General features: G+C 27.2%; 1 protein-coding gene across 4 annotated transcripts in view; it reads right to left on the minus strand.

Moving 5' to 3' along the window:
• The window catches only part of Dys (Dystrophin), a 65,621-nt gene continuing 48,924 nt past the window's right edge, over positions 1-16,697 (minus strand). For 3 of the 4 annotated variants that reach the window (XM_089226238.1, XM_089226237.1, XM_089226240.1), the window contains exons 52-67: positions 14,304-14,476; positions 13,295-13,439; positions 13,081-13,204; positions 9,162-9,325; positions 8,405-8,530; positions 8,219-8,349; positions 7,944-8,138; positions 7,752-7,888; positions 7,475-7,679; positions 7,137-7,407; positions 6,532-7,052; positions 6,299-6,442; positions 5,996-6,233; positions 1,945-2,023; positions 1,728-1,829; positions 1-1,472 (exon numbers count right to left, since the gene is read on the minus strand). In XM_089226238.1, coding sequence (XP_089082364.1) covers positions 1,408-1,472; positions 1,728-1,829; positions 1,945-2,023; positions 5,996-6,233; positions 6,299-6,442; positions 6,532-7,052; positions 7,137-7,407; positions 7,475-7,679; positions 7,752-7,888; positions 7,944-8,138; positions 8,219-8,349; positions 8,405-8,530; positions 9,162-9,325; positions 13,081-13,204; positions 13,295-13,439; positions 14,304-14,476 — 2,820 coding nt within the window. In that variant the 3' untranslated portion in view covers positions 1-1,407. Of the gene's footprint in view, positions 1,473-1,530; positions 1,557-1,727; positions 1,830-1,944; positions 2,024-5,995; positions 6,234-6,298; positions 6,443-6,531; positions 7,053-7,136; positions 7,408-7,474; positions 7,680-7,751; positions 7,889-7,943; positions 8,139-8,218; positions 8,350-8,404; positions 8,531-9,161; positions 9,326-13,080; positions 13,205-13,294; positions 13,440-14,303; positions 14,477-16,697 lie in introns of all 4 variants that reach the window. The other variant, XM_089226239.1, reaches the window with a different exon arrangement.

The raw sequence follows: 16,697 nt of genomic DNA on the forward strand, positions 1-16,697 counted from the left end.
TTTATATAATAATAAACTAAATTTATTATCAGGGTTAGATTATTATTTAGTATATTTTATCTATCTATATGTATAAAAAATACTGCTAGCACGATCACAGGTAACAAATTAAACACATAGGTAGTTAGACCTCTTAGATAGGCTTTTTATAATGGGCTACGATGCTACGAAGTGCATGGAATCAGCTAGTTATTAATAAATATAACAATTTAACACACGGATTTTGTAATAAAAACAATTTTTTTTTATATTAGTATATTTTAATTTTATTTGTTATTGCTGTATAGTTTCCTATTAAAAAATATAAGTTAAATAATAATAATAATTTCCTTATAACATTTATATAATAATGAATGATATTAAGCTTTTTTAACCTCTTAACCAAATAATTATTAAACCAAAAATTAATAATGTATTAAACGTTTGAATAAAAGTAACAAAAAAATTAAAAAAATTAGCTTAATATAATTGTAATGTAGGTATATAATAGCGTAATATTATTATTATCATGTAACACTTATTAATGCTACGTACAATATATCTTATGGAAAATCATACAAAATCGTGATTGTCCTTATTTTAAAATGTAATAAATATATTTATTATCCAATATTGTTTTAAATTAAAAACGAGAGTTCTAGTTTTATATTTGTAATGAAAATAATTAAAAATCAAATAAAGATGTTTTTAAGATATATGATATGTTAGGTAGTGGGAGCTACAGTGAAATTACACTATGAAACTTTTGACCCTAAAATTTGCAAATTATTCGCCATAACAATATACACCTGTATTTACAATGATATTATCAACAATGATAAAATTATGATAAATTAAAATATAATAGAAACTTATAATAGAAAAAATAAAATAAATTTATCCGATATAAAATAAACATGAAAAAGAGTAATGGCACATAACTGATAAATAAATATGTATTAAGATAATCTAGTAAAATATAAAAGAATATTAATTTTGAGTAATTTATTTCTTTATTAAGTTAAATTAGGGTTTTAAGAATAATATAAAGGTGACAATTATTTTTGATAATTATTTTGTAGCGTGGCCGCGTGGAGAAATTAGACGACTATACAACTAATGATTAAAATATAAAGATATTAATATAGAAAATATATAACTATTTTGACTGAATTACATTTATTATAAAATAATTTTCTGCATATAAAACTAGTAAATGTTATATCACATCGCTACAAAATTACATATTTTTATTCTTTTGAAATTTAACAATTGAAAAAAATTTAATGAATAAGTATACCTGCCTACCTATAAAAATTATTAACATTTTGATATGTAAGTACATATAATTATTACATTCATATTTAACAAATACTTAAATTAAATAATAATACTATTAATATTGTACTACAATGTCATAATATACTCTTAATTTTCATGTTTATCTGTTGTCATGACAGTTACTAGTTCAGTAACAACTTTACCTAGGTCACCTATAAAGAATAAAGCAATTAATTTTATTTAGAAATATTGGTTTACAGTTATACAAACCTAGATTTTTCCATTTCCATGAACAGCTAATAAATAAAGTAATATTAGTAGTATTAAAGATGTAATACATACAAAACAAATTGATGTATTAATAAATAAAAATAATGAAAATTTGTTTTTGTACTATTAGATTAGATATTGAGATTTAAACACTTATAATATTACATAGAAAAATATTATTTTAAATTATATTTTACCTGCCATATGGTGTAGATTACCAACAGCATGATGAGAGGCCGATATTGGTGGAGGAGGTGGTCTCTCCAAAGTATTACGACTGTTGTTTTCTGACCAATTTCCTAAACAAAGAATTACAAAGAAAATTAAAAAAAAAAAAAAAACAAGATAAACTAAGATATATCTTTGTATATAATATATATTATTGTATACATATGTAATCAAACCTAGACATACCTGATTTGTCAGAATTTTGCAAAGGAGAGTCACACGCTAATTGAGAAGCTGTCACTGATCTTGTTTGGAATGTTGCTGGCTAAAATTCACAGACACAAAAAAAACCATTTAATTTAAAACAATACTTTAAATATTAACAATTTTATAAAAATTACTAATGTTTTAATGAATAATGTTCAAATTATAAAACAGTTTTTTAAAAATAATCTTATTAAAAACTAGCTCATCCTTGTGCACTTTTTAGCCCGTTAAAAATACCCACTCTTATGATTCAAAATATTAATTCATTGTTAATACCCAGCTTGTCATGATCAAAACTCCTCGTGTCAAATTCCCGTGGATTTACCTTACTTAATCTTCATAAAAGATTTTAACACAGTCTTTTAAAATACAGAACTAAAAGTATATTCAATCATAGTATTTTAAGCTTTGTAAAGGTGAAATAATTTTTAAAATAGGTACCTAATAACAAATTGCTAATTTATTCCATACTAAATTGTATAATCAATAGTAACCATATAACACACAAAAATATATTTAATATTAAACTATTTAAATAAAAAAAGCGGGTAAGTGGATGTCGCTCTGCTGTATATTAGGTGGAGGGCTGACTAGGGTACAGGGCCTGATTTACCAATTCGTGGGCCCAGTACATTTTACAATTTTGGGCCCCAAATTTTCCATCTCTATTTTCTTCAATGCTAAAATAAAAATGTAGGCATAATATATTTTTAAATTAATGCTGTATATAATTAGTATATGAGTAGTTGGATCATAGAATAAATATGTATTGTTAAAAATATGATTATTATGTTTAATATTTATTCGAGTAAAATAATTAACATACACAAAAACAAACTTTGTTTTAAATTAGCCTTTTATGTATCAAATTAAATGTTTTTACGTTTAATGCCATAAATCTAATTTTATTTCAGTTTTCACAAACATTTCCTTGCTTTTTGCTTAGAAAACTGGTCAATAACATCATCAAAATTCAGGTTTGCTGTGATATCACTTTCAATAGATTCAATATTCCGAGAGCGTCTATAGACATATATTTTCTTGACTCAATGTAGATCGTAATCTATTTTTAGTGCGCTAGTAGATAAATTAGTACTAAATGTAAATTTTTCTAAACTACCGTGTAATTTTTTTGTTTCTTGATCTCTTTTATCTTTCAACTTTCTTTTCATTGAACCACTTAAATATTTTTTTGACATTTTAAATTATAAATATACAATAAAAACGATTGACGTAAAACGCGGGACTGAATGCACCACAGAACTACGCAAGACAACGTTAATAGAATTATATTACGATTATTATTAATATATTTAATATTATTACAATATGATATTACGACGATAATAACGGCAATTAGATTTTGTTATCGTCAATGTTGATTAAAGCAGTAGTTATCGCGAAATCCTCATTATACTTTATACCCACAAAAATATCCAAGTAAAATTCCCAGAATATGATAAAAATGGTATATAATTAATTTTATAAGGCTGAAGTCGGTGGGCCCCTCTTTCGAATGGACCCAGTGGCCAGTTCAAATGTCCCATTTGTCCTTGCATAAATATGGCCCTGCTAGGGTAGGTTAGATTTGAATGCAATGATAGGTATCATTATTATAATATAATTTGTCAGTCTAGGATATATTATATTTAAATATTGTTATATATTCTATTTTGAAACAAATATTTTATTTTTCAATTAGGACGCATTTTGCATAAGGCATGGTTAATCAATTTTTCCAAAAACGTTGCATGTAGTTATCATAATTCATAATACCTTATATTATCATAGATATACATATACCTGATTTCATAAAAATTTAAAACTCAAACACTCAAAACATTTTTCCTATAATGACGCTTCGAGTTTTCTCTATAGCTACTTGAAGGAAAACTTATGGAAAACTTAGTGTTGTATTTTTAATCCTCAGTTATAAACGCAAACAATTTTTATGATTTTTCAACTTCAAAATAATTTGCAAATATTCATGGTTTTGACGAATGTTTGTCAATATTTGAAATTCAAATGCTAATAAAAAAAATTGTGCCCATGTGTTCCTATAATTTTTTAATCACCATAAGTATAACTTATGAGAAACTTTGTATTAAATTTTCAAGTATTTTGATTGGGCCAAACAAATTTTATCGACACTTTAAAAAAAAATTTCAGTTGTCTATAAATATCTCGAAAAAAGTCAAAATATTTTGAAAATTAAATCATGTAAAGAAAGTGCTAATATAAATAACTGGTAAAATTTTCAAGTATCTACAACTTATACTTTTTGAATAATAACAAATGTTTAGATTCGTTTGAGGATAAATCGTTATCGTTACGCTATTTCGTAAAAATTTAAAATTCAAACGCACCTACAATTTTTTGTATAATGATGCTTCGAGTTTTCTCTACAGCTACTTGACGGAATACTTATGGAAAACATAGTGTTGTATTCTTGTATTTTTAATCCTTAATTATAAACACAAAAGATTTTATGATTTTTCAACATTAAAATTACTTGCAAATTTTCGCATTTTCGACAGATTTCGTAAAAATTTGAACTATAAACGCTTATATAAAAAAAAAAATTGTGACTAACGATTTTTAACTTTTTTTAGCTACAATAAGAACAACTCATAAGGAATCTTGTATTAAATTTTCAAGTTTGTTTGGTAATCTTAAATTTTTTTACTGACACTTCAAAAAAAAAATTCTCATAAAAATCGAAAATTTGAGTTGTCTATAAATATCTCAAAAAAAGTCAAAACATTTTGAAAATTAAACTGTATATAGATAACACTAACATAAACATTTGATGAAAATTTCAAGTATTTACAGTGATTATTTTTTGAATTACAACCATATAAAAATATCGATTTGGTCGAAAACTGGTTTTGCGTAAAAATTCCCGTTTTTCTGTCATTTTTTTGTTTGTTTTTCTCGATTTTTTTGAAAATGTTGGAAAATGTTTACTTTTGACCTCTATAATGCACCAAGGATATTTACTTTTATATTGGAAACCACCCCCAAAGTTTGAAATCGAAATATTATTTCGACTAGTTATGCTATAAACAGACACAAAAAAAACAAAAAAAAAAACACACATCATTGTAAAATCAATACATTCATCACTTCGTTCAGAATCTAAAATTTCAAATTTCCAAAAAAAATTAAGGGCAATTTATAATGATATAATATAACCTATAGATTCATGGAACTGTGTAGCTTTCTGATGGTAAACAATATTAAAATCAGTTAAAATAGTTCTAGGGATTAAACCGATCAAACGAACAATTTTTTTAAATATTATATAACCCTTTTAACTCCTGGTAAGTTAGAATTTCAAAAAATCTTTTCTTAGTGGGTGTTTACACCATGAAACAAAACTACTGTCCAAATTTCATACTCATAGCTTCAGTGGTTTCGGTAGGCGATGATGAATCACCCAAGACAAGTAATTTTATATACATATTCTTATATTATTTTTATTCTATATATATATATGTATTATTGAACTAAATTATCAGCAACTATGGTCTTAAGCAATTTGTAGACGGATACAGTTGGTTTTAAAAAATCATATGTATGTGCGGTGAGGATTCGTGTGCCGTGTCTAAATACCCGGGTGATCCTACGTTTGGTAGAAAGCAATATCACAGGACCCTCCATGTACAAAAAAAGGACTTTTTTATGGAAAATTACTTATTATTAATTATTATAATATATTGGCTGGGCCTGTTAAACGGTAATATCCTCGGTTGAAATGTTGTATTAAAAATTGTAATACATTTGTTTTAAACTGGCTTAAATTTTTTTTAAAGTTCAATTAATTGTTCTTAATGAGTTTATATTATAAATTAATTAAACAAAAATTAGTTTGCTTAGTCTAAGTATGAAAATAAATGTTGAGTACAAGCAGACCAATTTTACATAGTAATAAACTTCTAAGTTAAAATTAATGTAATATTTATTTTATTCCAACTTTAAATTGAATATAGCATGATTTTAATGTGTTATTAATATACTTTTTACTTACTTCTTCTAATAGTTGTCTAAGTCTTTGTAATTGTGCTTCTAATTGTCTGTTATGATCTTCTAATATTTGCATACGTGCTTCTAAGCGACCTTTATGTTGGCGTAACATTCTTGCTTCAGATACCATATCAACTTCACCATTATTATTGGGCATAACATTGTAAGATCCTTTACTGCCAGTTCCAGTTTTCAATTTTTCATATTCTTCTTGCAAGTGTGTATTTTCATCTTCCAATTCTCTATAATTTGATGTTAGAGAATATTTAATTCTATATTATCCTAATAAATGTAATGGAATACTTACTTTATCATAGTTTCTAACTCATGTCGTTGATCTGCATCAATTGCAACCATTATTTGAACTGGACTTCTTGGTACAGATGGTAAAGTTTCAGACCCACCATTTAATGACTGACAATACTGGGCTATTAAATGATGTTCATCTTCACTAAAAATAACATAAGGTATCACAAAAATCAGCATTTAATTGTGTACAATGCATATTGTAAGATTTAATTTAATTTAATAATAACTTACGAATCAGGGGTAGAATTGCTACGTGCTCTATATTCAACTTCAGCTAAACGTGAAGCATACATTTCTAAACGGTTATGTACATCAGGTATAGTAGAAGGAGTATTAGAATGCTGCGGTGATGGAGATGGACTCTCTAAAGCATCACCTTCTAATACTGATTGAACAGGTAAATATCCAACACGCGGGTGCTTTTTGAAATAACGTTTCGATTTGAATTTATTACGAAGGGCACGGGTGAAATCTCGAACATCTTCTCCGGATGTTGTTGTAGTACAATATTCTTGCATTGGATGAGTAAGTTTATGGTGATTGGCTTTACGACCAGAAAAGAAGCATGATTGACACATATCAAAATTGAAACATTTTAAGCACCGATATCTGAAACCAATTATTGGATATGTTTTGCAAATGTTGCACTTTGCTTGATGTTTTGCTGATTCAGCTTCAGCTAGCCTGTGTAGCACAGCTAGCCATACCATACTCTGTGGTTCTTGTTGTAGCCAAACTAAGAAGTGCATAGCCTAAACCAATGTTTGTTTTAATTTAGTAAATTGTAAATTTAGTAGTATTATGTGCAATTATAGATGTATATGAAATATACTCACTTCAATAACAGATTTATCTTTACCAGCTTTTTGGAAACAACTTCGAACAGATGGTTCAATATTAGATCCACCAAATGATGCTACTTCGCCCAATTGGCGTGGCAATTGAATGCAATCATGCAATAAGAGACCTAATTTGCGTTGATCTACCTGTCTATTTGGATCAGCTATTAATCTGAATAAATAACGGTATTTTTCTTCTAAATGCCCTTTACATAATAATACTAGACCAACTTTAAATGACAATACACGGATTTGACCTGTACGTTGGCTAAGAAAAACAATTTATTAGAATATTATTTGGGGAAGCATTTTAGAATTATAAATGTATCACTTACCTGTCATAAACGTTTAACAGCCAGTTCAAAGATAAGTCAAGGCAGAGTGGAACATGTACTGAAGAAGGATGTTGAGATGCTAGTGTGTCAAAAATAGATCCTAGAATGGTTAACATTTCTGATACAGTTATTAATTTGTCATTTTGAGCACGTAGACCATGGTTATCAAATGATTCTAAGGCAGCTTCGAGAGTCAATAGATCAACTAAACAAAGAAACAAAAATTTTGAAAGACGTTATTTTTTTTATTCTGATAACAATAAACAGTAACACTTACGAGACATGCGTTTTTGGACTGTTCGCAATTTCATAGCAGTTCTGTAGGCAGAGAATCTTACATCATTAAATTCTGACAGCGATGACATTAGTTCTATCATTTTTGGATGGTCCCAATTGGTAGATTCACATTGATGGCTAAATTGAATTAAATTAGTATTATATCGAAAAATAAATTCTGAAAAATACTCACTTAATATAATAAGGAACCTTATTTGGAGTTATTTCACGTTTCCATGGAGGTTCTACTGATCCACTCAACAATAATGAAGTGGATGCATCGCTATGACTAGCAGGTGATGTTCCATTACTATTGTTAATCGTGTTTTTCCCAGTACCACAAATTTGTTTAGACCTATTATCCATTGCTAATTGTAAAATTTTCCATCTAATAAAAAAAAACATATTTATTTAAAATTGTTATTGTACAGATCAGATATTAAATATTACGATTACAAGTTAAATTACCTATTATTTATATCTTGTAACATATTTTTATTGGATACACATATGGATACATTGTTTGATACAAGTATGCAAGCTTGATCGTTAACTTCTTCCAATAACCGTTGTACAGGATTTAATTTGTCTTCAAATTGCTATAAAAAAAATCAATATAATTATTTGTATATTAGTTTTACTCCGTTGATGTACCCTTAGTTCTTGAAGACCTTTTGTAGAGTCACCAGTGTTTGATGCTTGCCATGATTTATACATAGCCTCAACACTAGCTAATTTTGATGTACAGTCCTCTAAGCTTTTCTGGAACACTTGCATTTTCTAGAAGTAATATAAAAATACAATTATAAGAATACATTAAATCACTATTTGACCTGTTTAGTAAAATGAACAAAATAAATTGATTGGCTATTGGATTTGGCTGCTATACTAGCAACACATGGCTATTGTACAAAAATAGTTTATAACCCAGTTATGAGGACTATGCATAATGTATATTAAATACATACACAAAGGGAGGTATGTAATCTATTTTTATTTGTTTTAAGTGTTTTGATCAATTACTTCATAACATAAATAGGATTAAAATTATTAACATCTATTTGGTATCATAAAAAAATGTATATCTTAGGTAGGAATACAATTTACAATTACAATTACATTATGTATGTATTAAAAATGAGTAATAAGAAACTGTAGCAAAAAACTTGGAGATAAAACAATAATTCAAGTTTGAAAGTTAGATTGGTTCTTCATGAAAAATTATAAAAATAGAGCTTAAACTCCCAATTTGTTGAGAGTACAAATTTATAACAAAATGTTATGTTTTTATTGGAATACTAGCCCTACATGCTAGTATTGGAATATACTTTTACCATAAAAGTTAATTTTGTGATCAAAAAATAATATTGTTGTGACGTTGTGAGACTAAAATGCAAAAAAAAAATTATACCTTAATTGAATCATTTAGGCTTCGTTGCCACTGATCAGAACGTTGAAGTAAAGAGTTCCATTGTTCAGAAACGCGCAAAACTTCACGTTTCAAACTTATTGTTAAATCACGTGCTTGTTCTTCTGCACTACGATATCCTCTAGAATCTCCAGTGTTATTAATTTCTAAATATAAATCAATTTAATTTGATTACATATATATTAAATTTAGATTCATTACTTTATATACTTTAAATAATTATATTATATCCTGAAAATTTAAAAAAAAAAATCAGTTACAAAATATCAACTTTATTTTACAAAATACCTACACTGTCTCAGAGCAGAATACATTCTTACAATATAAGTTCTGGGAACTTTTTGTGTACCTGAGTTAAAATGTATCTATCTTTCTATTGTTCTTCGTTTTACTTCAGTTAAAATATATGATAATACAAATATACAAAGGGTTGAGATCTGTATACTATTCTTCATTTTTTTTTTTAATTTTTAATTTTTTTTTTTTGGTGGGGGGGGGGGTGCCGGGGGGGGAGGGAGAGGATTTGGTTTGAAGATCTCCCAATTTCCAACCATGATATTAGTTGTTATATTCTTTAAAACCATTTAATATATTTAATGTGTTTAATTCAGGGCAGTAGGCAATAGGTACTAGTTTAAAAGGATCTAATGTATGCAACGGTTAATTATGTTTAATTCATTTATTTTTTTCAAATTATTTTCAACTCTGAGTCCTATTGTTTTATGATAGTATATAAGTAGTGGAATTATTATATATTTATATAAACTTATACTAAAAATAAGTAAATTAATACAATAGTATTTATGTGGTAGTGCCTGAACTATCTAAATAATAAAGCAATATTATTATTATTATCTTTTTAATTAATTATTTTATTTCACGGTAATTAGAGTTCACAGACAACAGTCGCGTTCAAATTAATAATCAATATAAATTGCGGTAACCTAATAATGTAAAACCATTTTGTGGCGAGTGTCAGACAAATGCAAGCGCAGTGTAAATCCAACTACAGCAATTATAATAATAATAATAATTTTGGCGAGTGTCAGACAAATGCAAGCGCAGTGTAAATCCAACTACAGCAATTATAATAATAATAATAATTTACTCTTGAATAAGAATACGTTAAAATAATATGCAGTCTTTAAATTGCTCTGTTTAACCTTCCTATTTAAATCATTACATGCGTGTTTTAATTTTTATCCCACATAAATAGTACCTATACTTGAAATTTGTAAAATGTCAATGGTTTAAAATGTAGGTACTTGCGTATATTTTTGTATAGTATGTACCAAGGTACCGATAGTTTTATGCTTATTATGAAGTTATATGCAGTTGATTAATATATTTTATTTTATCAAATACACTGTTTTATAATTTTTTTTTCGTGGGGTGTGCAGAATAATTTTACAATCTATTTTACCTTCCATGATTAGTTTTTAGTTTGCAATTTTCATTTTCAAAAATAGCCGCAAATTACAGATGCCAAGAGCATCTAGCCAGACTCGATCAGTATAATGATGTTCTCAATTTTAATTAGGTAAATGATTAATATTTATATACAATTAAAAACAATTTTCGATTGGAGACAGTCATATTTTTAATAATTATGGTTACCAAACCAGTGCCATAGCTGTGAATTGTTTTTTATAGGGAGGGATATTAAATTTGTTCACTTTAAAATAATTGTTAATAAGTTGAAAACATATTATAAAATCAAAAATGAATATACATTGAGTAAAAGAATAAAAATCATCTTGCGGTGTGGGGGGAAAGTTCCCCTGTCCCCTAGTAAATGCGCCACCGTACCAAACGATGAAATAATAATTAATACTATAACACCATAATACAAACTAGCTTTCAGAATCCTTTTTCAAAAGTCAAAGTATATTTTAGATTCTAAGGAGAGTGACAATGTATTAATTTTTCAATGATTTGAGTTTTTTTATTTATTTTTGCGCCTGAAGACGCTTTGATCAACATCCATGGAGGTTTTTCGTAGTAATTTGTATCTAATAATCGTACTTTGACACGTACTACAGTATAACAGCGAGTGATACCTATTTAGGTTATACATTTTACTTTTAGTTAAAAATTATAATATTTGTATTTATAAAATAATTTAAACATTTAAAGTGTGCAGATTTTTTTGCAAGGTGTGCAACTTTTAGGGAGACTTATGTTTACAATTACAATATTTTACGAATTTTTATATGAAAAACATCGATAATTCTAATAAAAGTCTAAACTATAATCATCATAATATATTTTTATTTATAAAATCTTTATTTCAATTAGCCTATATTGTTATATAATGATATATACAATTATTGTTAAATCATTTATTATTTTTTTAATACTTAGGTAAATCTTTTATTTTATACTTAAATTTTATACTAAAAAAAAAGCGAGCAAGTGGGCAACGCTCTGATGAACATTAGAGATTTAGTGTAGTCACTTACATGAATACGTTAAATTAAAATTCAATGATTTATAATATTTAACCTAACCTTTACAGTTTACTCTAGAAGCCTTAGAAAATAAGAAAATTCTAATTAACAAAATATAAAATCACTCTTTCAACATATTTAACGATTTTATAAGTACCATACAACACTAACATAGTTACCCAGTCACATCGAAATAGAAGGGAACGAAACCATCAACAACTATCCAAACAAAATGTTTCAACTTATTTACAAAGTTGACCTCAAAAGAGAAGTCAACAATACCATAGCCTACGTATTTCATAAGGAATGTCACTTATTGAGGGATAGCAAATTAAGGGAAATAAAACATACTAAGGATAGATTAACCCACTAAATTTTACCAGAAACAGAATACAAAACCGACATGTCTAAGTTTGACATATTCATAAATATTTCATGGATAAAACAGAGCCCGAACCATGCACTACTACTACTACTACTACTTGTAGTTCTGAAATTTACACCAAACATCTACTATTAGAATGTCGTCGATTTAATGAAGAAATATCAAAATACAACTCTATCTCAACCTATTCGAATCTAAGTAAAATTAGTTGGTATTTTTAGAAATCAAAAGTAAAAAATCTGGTAGTAGCAGCTTTGCTGTATATTATGTGTTAAAAATTTAAAATGGTACATTTAAGTTTATATTCACCGTCATTGATAGACTAGCTATTTGAGCGGCCTTGAGAAATTTTAAATTTTGTGATAATAATAGTCGATAAAAACATTTTCACTAACTAAAAAAGTTTGAAAATTTAATGATGAGGGAATCTCATAAGATTTTTAAGAGTATTCAAAAAATACTAAAGATACGTAAGTACGATTATTTTATTTTAAATGCATTTAAAATTTAAGTTTTGACAGCATTCATAAAAATCCCAAAAAATGCAAATTATTTTTCGGTTAGAAAATCTTAAAAAGCTTTTCATTCTATAACTAACATTAGAAGTTTAAATGGAAGATTCCCACAATTTTTTCTATTTTTAATAAAAAAAAAATCTTCGCCGGAATGTAAGTTTGAATTTAAAATATTTGCAACCAACAATGGATATTAATCGGTAAATTAACGAATTTCTATCTATTGGTTTTTATATTTTGTTTTAACTCAAAAACCAATGATCACTGAACACGAAATGTTGGTTTTAAATAAAAAACTTGAAAATTGAATATCTATAACTATAAGGTTTCGATATAAGTACAAGATGACAATATGATGACAGAAATGGATAGATCGTCTCAACTTAAAATTATTTTTCACATGCTATGATTTATCATTGATTTAAATTTTAACACATATTCATAGTGGTTACTCAATGATAAGGTATACGCGAACCCTAAAGCATTGCAATTTATTTATTTTTATTTACTTAGATATTTTAGTAGTATTTTTTATAACATTATATTCTTACCTTCATTTTTTACGGCAGATGCAATTTGAGACTCATTGTTAATGTATTGACGACCGCTACGTAGGTTAGAATCAATAACTGGTCGCTTCTCTTCCAATTGCCTGCGGAATCCTCTATGATCATCCTATAATGTATTACATTTTTATAATATGTAATACATACTTATTTGTATAATATTTTGTTCTAAAATAAAACATGGATAAATTGTATATACCTGTTGCTTTTGTAGCGTAACCAAATCGTTGCCTAAAGGACCAAAACTTGAAATTTCTGTGTCCTTTTTTATTACCCATTCCACAAGCTCTCTTAGCGACAGTAAAAGAGTATTCCAATGTTCCGTATTATTCTCCAGTCGATTTCTAAAATAAAAATTTAAAAGCATAAAAATATATAAATCATTTATTACATTATAAATTAAATTTTACTAATATCCATATAAATAAATATGTATAAATAATAAATGTTAAGCACATGAGGTCATGACATGTATTCATAATATATACCTCGTATGTACCTAATACGCGTATACGTGAAATGTATATTACCTTTAGGTTAAAAAACTAAAATAAAAATGGATTACTCTTTAAAATTATAATATTGGAGTATTATTATCAACCAAAATTTTCTAACAAAAACCAATTGCGAACGTTGATAATTTTATGAGTTTAACTTAGTACCCATAACGCGGATAAATCATTCAAAAGGTCACACTACTCCTGATGCGTCACATATTAAAAGGGGGAAACTAAATATGATCAGAGTCCAACGGGATTGCTTCAATATCACAGGTTTAGTGCTATATGAGCTTCTTGGGAATTATAAATTACAATCATATAATATAAATGAAAGTTAACAGGGTGTATACTGTACATATCCCTCGGGGCACAAGTAAAATGACAGGTTCCAATTACCCCTACCAAAAAAAGGCATTCACATAATACAGTTCAAAATTTATTATTTTTAAAGGTTAAATATATTATTACAATTTTTAACAACAAAATAATATGCAATGTACATCACTGCATAATCTGCAGTTATTTACAGTTTTTTATTTTAAATTAAAATATCATAAAATTAAAACGATCGTATAATGTATATATAAATAATATTAATGTTAAACTTATTCTTATTTATATATATATATATATATATATATATATTTAAAAACTCTTGGCAATATAATGGACCATTGTTATTAAAATATTTTAAATATAAATATGTACCTAATAGTCACAGAACGATTTTTCAATTGGTTCCAACGCTGATTCATTTCTTCTAATCGTCTTTGAAGCATTACCGCATCTTCCTGTGACGACAGACTTCCTAGAAGTTTTCTTCCACTAGTATCAAGCGAGTTTAATGATTGACTTTTCGTTTCCATTTCTTGCTGTAATTCCTGTTGATAAAATAAATGAGTTAATTTTATAAAAAATACATAACATGTTCCCTGTTAGTCAAATGTTATAGAATACTATTTAAAATATCTGAATTAATCAAAACCGTATCAATAAACAAATCATAATTGAAGTATGTATAACCTTACGTAGGTTTGTAATTCATCTGCGAATGATTTGTGCATTTGATGATTTTATAATTTAATATTAATGGGATATAATATAACATCTGCCGGATAAAGTGTAAATAATATAAACTACAGTTAATTGAGAATGCATTATGTAATTGGATTACAGACGGTAATGATTGCGTTATGAGTGAAAGAGCAATAATGCATCTGTTAAATTCCTCATCTTCATTAAAGTTGTCGTCGTACCACATATACCCGAGGGGAGATATTTTGCCAGTAATAGTGCCTACTGCCTAGTTGGATAAAATAGTAAGTTGTTTTCAGATATGAACATTTTGAATTTCTACACGGACGCAAAGTCAATTGAATAAACATCAATTTATTATGTCGATCACGCAGAAAATATAAACTAGCGAGTGGTAAAGAAAACAAGCCACAAAATAGGGCTAATTAAATTTTAACTCGTCGTTGCCGCTATACAACGCAGTATTCTCACGAGAGTCATAAGGTTCCTCGAAAATCCTTTCTATGCAAACATTTTCTCTTGTTATTTACGCCCGTAATTTTTCATTATTTTTACTTGTAGTTTTATGTTTAACAAACACATACGACATGTTAAATTATGAAATTTGTGTTAACATCAAAATATTCTTTGTACCAACAGCGACAAAAGAATAAATAAAAATAATATGACATACATCGTTGACCGTAGTATAATCATACACAGCAATGAAAAAAAAACTACTCTAAGATTTTATTTTAGGTAGGTAGGTACGCAAAGTTTACGTTATTTATCCACGCAAGCCATAGTCACACATAGATTTTGTGAGAGACTGGACTTAAATTGAGTTAAGTGTAATAAAATCACGTGGACAAATTAAAAATGTTAATTAATATCAAAATTAGGGACCTACATTTATAATTGGTTAGCAAAAAGTATATGAAAATAATGAAATTATTTCTCAAGCTTAGCTGGGAAGTATTTAAACTCATCTTGTTAACGTACGTTTGCACTAATCGTGACTTTACACTGTACAGACTACAGGTATGCGTATGTCAGTTTGGTTTTATCTACATTATACAAATAACCACTTTTATATAAATTAATACAATTATCAATAACCACATTGTTATAGATATATTACAGGAACGGAGCTAGGATTTTCCCCGGGCAATAATTACATATTATCCAAACTAACTTATCTCTGAACAGTATAAAATATCATTTAAGAAATGCGGGGCCTTAATTATAATTTGAAAATCGCGGGGCCCAGGGCAACTCCCCCGATTGCCACCCCCCTCGCGCCATCCCTGAGATATAACAGTTATAATTTTAATTTAAGCCATTTTCATAACTCAATATATTTAATATTCAGCCATATTTATCATTTAAAAATATTAGGTACATTGTATTATAAGTATATTAAAAATGCATTGAGACCACACTAAAAAAAACCTAATAATCTATTATTTGCAATCAAAATAACTATGAACTTGAATAAAATTTTTTTATACATTTATACAAAATGTATTTTTATGTTTGTTACGCACCAAATAACGTTTATACATTTACATGGTGAGGATTGTCCTACTGGACGCGACGTGTATTTTTCGTACGAGATACAGCAGTATATTCAGATCCCTCCACATCATATTTTTGGCCCTGGTACAGATTAAATCTGGGTCCTGAACGTTTTTCTAATACATATATTGAAGTAATTATTTGCATGAACGATAGGCTTCAGTACGTACTATGGGTCTTTTTTATACCATCCTCTTGTGGGGCTCTGAGTATATTATGTAGAAATGATTTTTGATACCTAACAATGTTAATATCCAATAGTTGGTGTACAGATCAGATTACTAATATATACTTTAATAACTATATAGTATATACTAACTAGTTACTTAAATTCAATTAATTTTTCAAAACTAGTTAGTTATAACTCATAAGATGTATGCATTGCAATTTTTGTAGAGTAGTTTACACAGGTAATTAAAAAGGAACTCGTGTAGTATTATTTCTTATACTATAAGAAATGTTAAGAATTTAATTAATAACTGCATATTTTATAAATTTTATACTATTTAC

The sequence above is a fragment of the Diuraphis noxia genome, unplaced genomic scaffold, assembly GCF_037042655.1.
Source record: "Diuraphis noxia isolate RWA-SAM2 unplaced genomic scaffold, SU_Dnox_SAM2 contig0004, whole genome shotgun sequence".
NCBI lineage: Eukaryota > Metazoa > Arthropoda > Insecta > Hemiptera > Aphididae > Diuraphis > Diuraphis noxia.